Here is an 11104-nt window from a genome sequence, read left to right as displayed (position 1 = left end):
AGACGCACGCACCACCGGCTTGGGCTGTTATTGCCGAGCGTCTTAACGCCATTAACCGAGCCGGGTTGCGGCTGCCGGAGCAGCACAGGCAGCACAGGCAACAGAACCGTGGCCCGCTGATTTCTAATCACAGCCTGCTCCAGCGATGGAGCGTTGCGTGTTCATGCTCCTGAAACAGCATTCAGAGTGAGTAGCATCACTTTCGCAGCTGAGTCTGATCCAACCTTGTTTCTGTAGAAGAGCTATAAATACTGCTTCTTTCCCTCTTCTCTCTGCTTCTCCAAACACCTTGCCCTCTTCTCTCTGCTTCTCTCCAAATGTCTTCCACAAAACACAACAACTATGCCTCTAAATTCCCCAAATTCTTGTCTTTTCTGCTGACTCCCAAAAGAGATTTCTTCTTGACGAGAAAATCCTATAGCACCTCTGCTCTCATTTTGAGCCCCAGAAACCACTTGAGCCGAATCTATTCCAAAAACACCAAAAACACCAAAAACACCAACACCGGTGAGAATACAAAAAACAAAAAGAATGCAAGAAACGCAAGAAACGCTGATATTTCTACGCTAAAGTTACTCATTTCAAGAAAAGCGTTACCCCACACTTTTCCAGATGAATTTTACAAAACCAGTTCTGCTGCTTCTGGCCCTAATGATCCAAACAATATTTTCAACAACAACCATTTGCACGTCTTGAACCACTCTCTTTTATCTTGCAACGACTTCAGCGCATTGAACTTATCGCCGGCAGCAAAGCTGGCCTTGTGTTTCCAATTGTATTCTTATCTAATCAACAACAACATATCGCTCTTGAACACCAACATTGTCAACCAATCAACCTACAGAAACCTATTGTTTATCTTCAACAACCATGATAACCTCTTTCAATTAATCACCTCATACAAATGTCTAATCGTCCTATCAACTTTGTTTTTTGATGAGTTTTTGGATCTTATTGTCGACCAATTCTTACCCAAAATCAGAATTCTTATTTTTCTAAACCCGAAAAACTACAGCTCAAACATCATATCAAACCTAATCATGGGCTACATCAACATCTATCTAATTTTCTACAACAACCCCAACCAAAACAATCCCATCTCCATCACCGAAGAATTTAACTACAACCAAGACGACGACAACAACGACATAGAAGAAGAAATCTGGAAATTTATCGATTTATATGATACTTACCCAAACAATTCTGACATCTTTTTCGCCATATCAAATGCATTGGGAGCCCTTTTTACTCTTTTTAAAAACTACAATCTCCTAAACTCTCTAATCTTTAACATCATAAACATCCTCTCTCAAAAGAAAAACTACATCAACAACCCAATTACTCAATTCCAAATATCCTCTTTCAAACTAATCGCCTTCTTCTATGAACTATCCATCAATAACTTTATCAACAACAACAACACTACTAACGACGACCTCTTACTAGATTTGAAATTTCTTAATGATTCCTACTCAACCATAATACTTCAAAATCTATCTCTTCTAAATCAAAAAGTACATTCAAACAATAAAAACTTTGATCAAATCTTTATCAAAATCCAAAATTCAATCCAAAATTCAACCAAATTAATCACGCAACTTGTTAACAATCACAGAAATAGCAACAACAACAGCAACAGCAACAACAACATCATCATCTTCAATAACAAGATAATAAACAATTTAAACGACTTCTCTTTGGATTTTGGTAAAATATCCTTTCCCATCACCTCTCTCAACTCTCAAAATACCTTCCGCATTGACTCTTGGTATAAATATTTCATTTTAATCCACTTGAAATGGCTATTCAACCAATCTCTACCATACCAATTATTCAACAACAATCTACTACTACAGCTATCTTCTCATAACAACAACAACAACAACAACAACAACAATAACAATAACAATAACAATAACAATAACAATAACAATACTATTGTTCAATAACCATTAAATTTGACCTATAAGTAAATACGTAAATACGTATAAACATATAAACATATAGAACTACCTTGTTGCTCACGCTACAATTATCACTATAATTAATATTATATTATATTATATCATAATTTATTATGTTCAATTATATTTAATTACAAAATTTAAGCAATTAATTCAACAACACCACCAGCTTCTTTGATCTTCTTTTCTGCCAATTCAGAAACAAATCTAGCTTTGACAATAACTGGAACATTTGGCAATCTACCTTTACCCAAAACTTTACCATAACCAGCAGCCAATGTATCAATAACTGGTGCCTTGGAGGACGACGAATTCTTTAAATAATACTCTCTTTTATCTTCAGGTAACAAGGTCCATAATCTGTCCAAATTTACAATTGGCTTCCAGAATGGGTTCTTTTGTTTGTGGAAATATCTCATACCTACTTTACCAAAGTAACCTGGATGGTATTTATCCATGGCAATTCTATTATGAAGTAAACCACCAGCTTTACCACGACCACCGGGATGCTTTCTATGTTTTCCAACACGACCCTTACCGGCTATATATTTTAGTTAGTTTCAATTTTTATTCAAATATAAACTCAATATAATCCAATTCAATTCAATTCAACTCAAAAAATAAAATCACAAATACATGATATAAAATAAAGTATTGGAAAAAAATAACCTATTGTAACTGAATGAATATTATCAAATTAACTTTTCATAATTCAAAACCATTGGTTTTAACAGAAATCATATTAATTTAATTTAAAATGTTTTAATCTTTATTTTTTTTCACTCTTCTACTCTTTTTACGAATATACTGATCCAAATCAATTATCTCAATTCAATTTGATAATTGAACAATAACTAATAATTTTTCTTTTCTCTTTTTCTTATAGTTGTTATCTTTTTATACATCAATTTTATGATCAATCTCTATAACTTTGGTTTTTTTTTATAATAATTTTTAACAATGTAAGAGTTTCTTTATTCCAAAAATTTCGCACTTAAACAACTTTGTATTTGCTTTTTCCATGTTATTTTTTTATAATATACTGATTTTTCTCATATAATTTTCCAATATTTTCTTTCTTTCTGTTTCCACGATATTTGTAACTGATATTTTTTTGTTTTTTATTTGCTTTGATTTAAAAACTGTTTACTACACTATTATTTCCCAAAAAAAAAAATAAAATCTGTCTATCTTTGAATTAACTCTTTAAATTTGTTCAATTTGATTTTTCACCAATTTATTACTTCATATCTTGATTCATTGACTGTCCCTTCGAATTGACTTGGCTTGACTTATTGATATCTATAACATACCTGAGACGTGACCTCTGTGTTTTCTTGTTTTAGTTAATCTGGTAGGCATTTTTATTTAATATTATATTAACTGCTAATGAAGTTGTTCCACCTAAAAAGAGATAAAACAAAACGAAGAGCTCAAAGATTATACTACACTCCAATTTTCCACCACTGCACACTCTCGTCCTCACTGCCAAAGGCTCTGAGCTGGGCAGGTGCTGGAAAATTGCCCGGCAGTGTCCCGTGACCCCACCAGCGGAAACCACGCAAACAACCGATCCCAGCTGAGAGTGACCGCTTTTGTCACGCACTATAAAGCCCAGCTTTAAAACTCATGATCATAACATAGCCCTATTGTACCATCAGCATGTTTCTAACAGGTTCTACGCACGCTTCACGCATGCTTCTGTCGGTATCACCGGTACGGGCGTGTCTCCCTTGAGATAAGACTCCCAGCTTCAACATAGGACGAGATGATAGATCCTTTGTTAGATATCTGCTTTACTTCTAAACTTTTGTTTTTTGTCTCTTAATCCTCCTTCGAATCATCACTACTATTATCATGGTTGAGTTCAAGAGCCCCTGGACAAGACAATTGATCTTAACTACGTTTGTTGCTTGTCTAGGAAGTATTCAATATGGGTATCATATGGTATGTTCTTGCTTCGAAATTCAAATGGTCACCACATCTAATCCATAATATCTCATATATTAACTGAGTTGCTTCTGTTTCTTTTGTGGTTTGGGTTTGCTTATAGGCTGAGTTAAATGCTCCTGAGGCTGTTATGTCTTGCAGAAAATCAATTCCCGGCGGCGGCACTGATTATGATCAAACATGGTTTGGTAGACATCACTACAATCAATGTATTCCGATGGAAAGCAAAGATATTGGAATGGCTACATCGATTTTTTCAATTGGTGGATTAATTGGCTCAGTATTTGCAAGTAGTTTGAGCGACAAATTAGGCAGAAAGGGCTCCTCGTTTATTAACTCATCCTTTTTCATTTTAGGATCATTAGTTCTTACTTTTGCAAATTCCTTATCGGTTCTAATTCTTGGAAGATTAATTGCAGGAATTGGAGCTGGAACTTCTATTGTTGTTACTCCTTTACTAATAAATGAAATCAGTCCTGTGAATCTCAGAGGGTTTTTAGGTTCAATGAACCAAGTGTCAATTAATATAGGTATATTATTAACTCAGTTATTGGCATTGAGCTGGGCAAATGATTTTCAATGGAGATTGCTTTTACTAATTGGATTTTTCTTAGGTTTAATTAATTTCATCTCTTTTTTTTTTGTTTATGAGAGTCCAAAATGGTTGGTCAAAAACAATAATTTGGATCATGCTAAATTTGTTTTACATAAAATTAGGGGCGGAAATAAATCAGATTCAGACTTTGAAATTGAAGAATGGCTTGCACATAAAAATACTAGCAATACTAGTAATGCTAACAACACTAATAACACCGGCACAAGCAACACTCCAGTTAATCAATCTGAAAATGCAAATGAGAGCGATAACTTACTTGTTGGAGACTCTGTTTCAACAGCAAACTCAAATTTTGTTTCCTTTTCTGACTATATCACTTCTTCTCACTACATCAAATCAAAAATTGTGGTAACAGGTATCATGACTGGTCAACAGTTTTGCGGTATAAATTCAATTATATTTTATGGCGTCTCTGTCATTGCAACTATACTACCTCAATATGCTGTTACTGTTAACTGCGTAATTTCAATTCTCAACGTAATTGTGACTTTTCTAAGTGGCACTTTGGTCGATAGATTGGGAAGAAAACCTTTATTGGTATCTTCTGGCTCTATCATGGGTGTGTCGTGTCTTTTAATCGGCTTTGCCATAATTTATTCAAAATCAATTTTAGTTGTTATTGCCACTTTTTCTTATATCATTGCGTTTGCAACTGGAGTTGGTCCAATTCCCTTTTTGCTCATATCCGAGGTGACCCAATTAAAGGCTACAAGTATAGCTCAAAGTTACGGAACCATTATGAACTGGTTAGCAACATTCATGGTTGGTTACTTATTCCCAATCATCAATGATAAAATCGGAGGGTATGTCTACTATCTCTTTGCTGTGATTTGCGCTTGTTTTGTTTGCTTTGTTTATTACTACATTCCTGAGACAAAAGGCAAAAAATCCTACTTTGATGTTTGGGGCACCCATGACGATGATGTCCATGAAAGAAGGTTAGAATAGGTTCTTTGATTTAATCGTAGTGTGTATTTTCCTTTCTTCCAAGTGTTTCCTCAACCATTTTTAAATATTCTTATCGCATCTTATCTCATCTTATCTCATGTTTTATGTATCCACTGCTGTGGAGCATCCGATTTTTTTTGTTTTTCTCGCCACATTGTTTTTGTTGTTTTTGTTTTTGTTTTTGGGATGGCTTTTTTGATCTTTATATCGAGAGTTTTGCTTCTTGTTTCCGGTTGTTTTTTTTTTGTTTGGGATTTCCAGAATAGAATATATCATATTATGTCGAATACTCAATCAGATAGCGAACTCAATCAATCTTGTAAGCACTTGTTATCTGAGTTTGCGCCGAAAGAATTGGAGTTATATTCCTCCAAATGGAATGTCGAGAATGTGATTCCTGATGACATTAAAAGTCAAATAACATCCATTTCAAGTGAAAACAGTAACAGTCAATTGAGATTTGTCTTAGCGTTTCTAAATATTGTCAGCTTATTGAAACAACAGAAGAGAACAGGCTGGTTGAATTTTGGCATTGATGATTGCGAATCTATTTCTGATCATATGTATAGGATGGCAATCATCTCAAAACTATTGAAAACCAATTTTTTAAATTCAAAATGCGTTGAAATCTCCATAGTTCATGATCTAGCTGAATCTTTGGTTGGCGATCTCACTCCAAGTGATCCAATATCTAAAAAGGAAAAACACTACAGGGAGTTATCGACCATTATTTATTTAACTGAAAAGTTGATTAAACCTTATCACGAGAAAGCGTCTGTTGAATTTCTCAACTTGTGGCTTGAGTATGAAAATCAGTCGTCAATTGAAGGAAAAATAGTCAAGTCTATAGACAAGTTCGAGATGATTATCCAAGCTTTTGAGTATGAAAAAAGATATAAGGGAAAATTAAATCTCGAGCAATTTTTCACTGCAATCAATGCCATCCAGGTCGAGGAAGTAAGAGACATGGCGGATGAATTAATCAAGGAAAGAAATGAATTTTGGCTTGCTTACAAATGATTTAATTTTATCTGACGTTATATTAGAAGAAAACATGTTTTTTTTTTACATATTATCTTTCTAAAAGCATATTATAAATTGATTTATTTTTCTTTACTTTTGACTGTATTGATAGAGCTATTTTTTTTATATCTCGCATAATATTACGATGATTACTAATGATGAATTAACAGTGCAAATTAAATTAAATTAAATTTTTTTTTCTTACAACCACAGATACTAATAAAAAATGCTTCTATTAATGATTTAAAGAATATTTTGCTCTTATTTTTGAACAGACTTTTCAATTGATAAATTTAATATAAATATCGAATAAAATACGTTTTATTTTTTTTATTGATTCGAATATCTTTATTTTATTTTAAAGAACAACAACCAAGCAGTTTAAGCTTTAGTTAAATTATTATACAAGATTCGAAAAAATGGCCAGTTTTGTTGAATACGATAATAAAGGTGCTCCAAATGTGCCCTTTTATTCATTGAAACAGCCTGTTCCCGCTGGAACTCCCGTTGAAACTGATAAACCTTTGCCAAAACTATTTACTCCTTTAAAGATTAAAAAATTGCTTCTTAAAAACAGAGTTGGGTTATCTCCAATGGTTCAATATGGTGCCGATTCAAATGGTATTGCTGGCCCATATTATTTGATTCACTACGGTGCAGTTGCTCTTAGAGGTGCTGGTTTGTTGATGACTGGTGCAGCCGGTGTTTCTCCTGAAGGAAGAATTTCTCCAAACGATTTAGGTATTTGGAATGATGAGCAAGCATTAGCTCTTAAAAGCATTGTTGATTTTATTCATACTCAAGATCAATATATTGGTATTCAACTTGCTCATGCTGGAAGAAAAGGAAGTGCTGTTCCACTTTATGTAAGCTTAACTAAATTAGCTTTAGATGAAAATGGTGGGTTTGTTGATAAATTAGTTGCACCATCTGCTCTTCCTTTCAATGATCAATCACCAACTCCAAATGAATTGTCAGTAGAACAAATCAAAGATCTTGTTAAAGATTTTGGTAAAGCCGCTAAGAGATCCACTGAAATTTCTGGATTTGATTTTGTTGAAATTCATGCTGCTCATGGATATTTGATTCATAATTTTCTTTCAAAAATTTCAAACCAAAGAATTGATTCATATGGTGGTTCTTTTGAAAATAGAATCAGATTTTTGTTGGAAATTATTGAAGAAGTGAAAAAAAATATTGATTTTGAAAATATTCCAATTTTTGTAAGAATTTCATCTACTGATAATACACCACACAATCCTGATGGATGGAAAATTGAAGATTCTATCAAATTATCCAATTATTTTATTGATGCTGGTGTTGACTTAATTGACGTTTCCTCTGGTGGGAACACTTCTAATCAAGTGAAAAGAGGCAGTAATCAAGGTTTTCATGCTCCAAATAGTAAAGCTATTAAAGATAGTGTTGGTGATAAGATTTTGGTTTCTTGTGTTGGTGGTATCAAGGAAGGTGCTTTTGCGAACAAGATTTTAGAAGACAATGTTTGTGATATCACTTTTGTTGGCAGAGCCTTTTTGAAAAATCCAGGACTTGTCTGGCAATGGGGTGATGAATTGGGTGTTAGATTGCATCACACAAAACAATTGGAATGGCCATTTTATCCCCCACACCGTCAATCTTTAAGTCAATTAATTTAGGATCAGATGGGCTTTTCCAAACTGTTGCAGAGACAAATCCAGCTTTTAAATAAAAACAACTAGCAGAATAGAGTTTCTATAGAGAAAATAATAATAAATGCCTTTATTAAAAGTTAGATATGAAAAAGTAAAAACACAAAATAATTCACAAGTAAAATTAGAAGCGACATTAAAGTTCGAATTTCAGAGTCCTTCTAGGACATTTTCGGCTTGTTTTGATGTGGTTTTTCCGGCTCTGCGCTGTGTGTTTCTTTTAAGCTGCGATTTTTCTTTGAAAAGAAAATTGGGATTTGTTCTTTTGTGTACAAAATTTTTTATTATCAACGCTTCAAGATATAGATATGTATTATAAAATATATAGTTATAATAATCCAGTATTGAGAAGTGATAAAAACTGAGCTTACCATCTTTTTTCGTCTGAGATTCTCCACGTTGATAACCAGTTCAAATATTTGTAATCTCTATTTGGTCCTGGCATACCAAAACTTATTGGCGAGAAATAAATAAAACAACTAATAACCAACAAATACAAAACACCGTATATCAACCATACTTTGATTAAGTTTTTGAATCCCTTATTAGCTCTGGCATTACTTGTTAAACTTTCAATCAAATATGTGAAAACTAGCATGGCAAAATACAAAGCAGGCAAGTAATGATGAACATATGTCACTCTTCCCATGATAACAAATGGCATAAAATGTAATCCCCATCCAAACATTGGATAAATTCCTCCCATTAAAAATAAATTAAATTTATGAGTTCTGGGCTCCTCTGCTGCTGGGAAATCATCAATTTGTCTTTGCCATCTTAAAACATAAATGACAAATAAAATTGCAAAAATAATGACACCAACTGATGAAGTCCAAGTAGTTGCTGGAGAACCGATGAGAAAATATTTGACAGTGTCATCCGACCATGAGCATAATCTGATCCCAACATTCAAAGTAGGCCATTGCCAGAATGATGAGGCCAAATCGTCCTGTTTATCTTGATCTGGAATCAAAGCATTATTAGTAGCCATCATTGCAAGATTCAATTGAATAAAATCTTTGAAAAAATTGGTTTTTGGCAAAGTAAAATCATCACTTGGTGGAGGTAATTTTGAATTTTCATGATACTCAATGTTCCACCAAGTTCTCTTGTCTCTTCTAAATGGATTCTTGTAACAAACAACTTCACCTTGACGGAAACCCCATTGAGGTAGGGATTCGCCGGTTGTACCAAGGTAACAATTCATGGCTTTAGAACGAAGTCTGAATGAACTTGTCAAGGGGTGCAAATTTTTTGAGTCTTCATTACCAATTTGGTTTGCAATTTCCACAACCCAATTGTCTTTTTCATCACCGACAGTCATATTACCATAGCCTGCTACCTCATATTCAGTTCTTGAAACTGGAGCATTGACTTGATGTGTGTGCAAATTACGACCAGTTTGAGGATGGAATAATCTAACAACCAAACCATCATGAATATACTCGTTTCCATCTATTTCTTCATTAAATTCTTTCTCCCATCTTGGTCTTTCGAATCTCCAGTTATTATTGGAATCTTTATGTGAATAAGTTGTAACTTGTTGTTGGTTTGAACCTTCAGGATAAGTTTGGACATGAGAATGCAATAAACCACCGCCTAATCCTTGATTTTTAATTGTGACAATTGAAGATCTGACGGTTATATCTCTTGGACCAATGCCGACATTTGAACCAACCAAATTAGCTTGAAATAAAGAATTCATGTTAGCATCACCTGGACCAGAATGCCACAATAATTCAAAATGAACTTTAAAAGCTAGAAGGAAAACCAACATTGGAATCACAATCAATGCAATGATTCTTGCTATCCAATGACAAACATAAATTCCGTTAGCAAGAGTTTTATCACCAAATTGGTTCCATAGCTCAATAATTGTATAAATTCCAACTAAAGCAGTAACAAACAATCCAACCATTTTAACAGAACATACACAACCAATTGAGATACCTAACAATAGGATCCACTTCCACCATTTTCTTTGAAATGGTTTCTTTTTTTCATTGTGGAATCGGACTAAGCAAAAGAAAGTGGTCACGGTAAATAACAATAACATTGAATCTAACAAAATGAATCTTCCAAGAGTAACATATGAATTGTCTAATAATACCATTAAAGTAAATAACCAAGTGGAATATACAGAAAAGCCAATGCTTTTGCAAGTGAAGTAAGCAAAGGGAACACATAACGAAGAGAAAACAGCTTGAAATATTCTCATTTTGACATAGTCAATATATTCGGGATATTCATTTCCAGATGGGAAATCCCAAGATCCATTGTATCCAGCCAAGTAGCCAGATAACCCAACTAACATTTTTCCTAAAGGTGGATGAACATCATGATAAAACTCATGTCTCAAGTAGTAAGAACCAAATTTTCCAAAATGTGCTTCATCCCAAACGACATGGTTATTTATTCCAATTTTATACATTCTTGTGAATAGTGACAATAGAGTGAAGACAATAGGCATTATAATCGCTTCAGCTTTTAGTAAGGATTGATTCATGTTTTCTAGCTCATACTGGGCGTATTTTTTTGGATCGTCGAATACTAATTCAACTTCTGCTTCATCTTCCTTTGGGGGTATTGAAGATTTCAGCTCATCTGTTTTTGTTATCTTTCTGCTGGTGTGTAGTGAGGACTTTTCGATCCCAGTTGACTTGGAGGTACTCATTGAGCCTAACTTCCAAAGGATATCAAACTAAAGTACAAATGCAAAGAGGATGGTTAATGAATATTTAATGGAGTCTCCAATTGGCGAGAATTCAATTGCGTCTGTATTGAACAGTGGCTTTCATGAAGCCAAAACAGTTTGAGCCAAATTTCATCAAACTTTGAACAGGTGTTTTTTGAAAAATGGGCCCGTGATCTGAGCCCTGATGATTAGGGCTCTAACGCTACTTTCCAAAACG

General features: G+C 33.9%; 6 protein-coding genes across 6 annotated transcripts; 4 read left to right on the top strand and 2 right to left on the bottom strand.

The window, feature by feature from the left end:
- Positions 1-84: 84 nt before the first annotated feature.
- Positions 85-2027, top strand: ASCRUDRAFT_125730 (uncharacterized protein). The gene has a single exon (XM_020188940.1). The coding sequence runs from the start codon at positions 318-320 to the stop codon at positions 1947-1949; it is 1632 nt and encodes a 543-aa protein (XP_020049251.1). The 5' UTR covers positions 85-317; the 3' UTR covers positions 1950-2027.
- RPL28 (60S ribosomal protein uL15) lies at positions 2028-2864 on the bottom strand. Its single transcript, XM_020188941.1, has one exon. The coding sequence runs from the start codon at positions 2420-2422 to the stop codon at positions 2105-2107; it is 318 nt and encodes a 105-aa protein (XP_020049250.1). The 5' UTR covers positions 2423-2864; the 3' UTR covers positions 2028-2104.
- A 957-nt stretch (positions 2865-3821) lies between these two features.
- Positions 3822-5478, top strand: ASCRUDRAFT_31479 (general substrate transporter; the record flags this gene model as incomplete). The annotated part of the gene is made up of 2 exons (XM_020190275.1): positions 3822-3911; positions 4018-5478. 2 exons carry the CDS (start codon positions 3822-3824, stop codon positions 5476-5478), a joined length of 1551 nt encoding a protein of 516 aa, XP_020049249.1.
- A 279-nt stretch (positions 5479-5757) lies between these two features.
- On the top strand, positions 5758-6498 carry YGK1 (5'-deoxynucleotidase; the record flags this gene model as incomplete). The annotated part of the gene is made up of 1 exon (XM_020191360.1): positions 5758-6498. The coding sequence occupies one exon, from the start codon at positions 5758-5760 to the stop codon at positions 6496-6498; it is 741 nt and encodes a 246-aa protein (XP_020049248.1).
- Positions 6499-6920: 422 nt separating this feature from the next.
- On the top strand, positions 6921-8159 carry ASCRUDRAFT_31451 (NADH:flavin oxidoreductase/NADH oxidase; the record flags this gene model as incomplete). The annotated part of the gene is made up of 1 exon (XM_020190272.1): positions 6921-8159. The coding sequence occupies one exon, from the start codon at positions 6921-6923 to the stop codon at positions 8157-8159; it is 1239 nt and encodes a 412-aa protein (XP_020049247.1).
- A 400-nt stretch (positions 8160-8559) lies between these two features.
- PMT2 (dolichyl-phosphate-mannose-protein mannosyltransferase PMT2) lies at positions 8560-10698 on the bottom strand (the record flags this gene model as incomplete). Its single annotated transcript, XM_020194394.1, has 1 exon — positions 8560-10698. One exon carries the CDS (start codon positions 10696-10698, stop codon positions 8560-8562), a length of 2139 nt encoding a protein of 712 aa, XP_020049246.1.
- Between the last annotated feature and the right edge of the window lie 406 nt (positions 10699-11104).

This window comes from Ascoidea rubescens, assembly GCF_001661345.1.
Source record: "Ascoidea rubescens DSM 1968 unplaced genomic scaffold ASCRUscaffold_2, whole genome shotgun sequence".
Classification (NCBI taxonomy): domain Eukaryota; kingdom Fungi; phylum Ascomycota; class Saccharomycetes; order Ascoideales; family Ascoideaceae; genus Ascoidea; species Ascoidea rubescens.
This window is presented reverse-complemented; position numbering and strand designations above follow the sequence as displayed.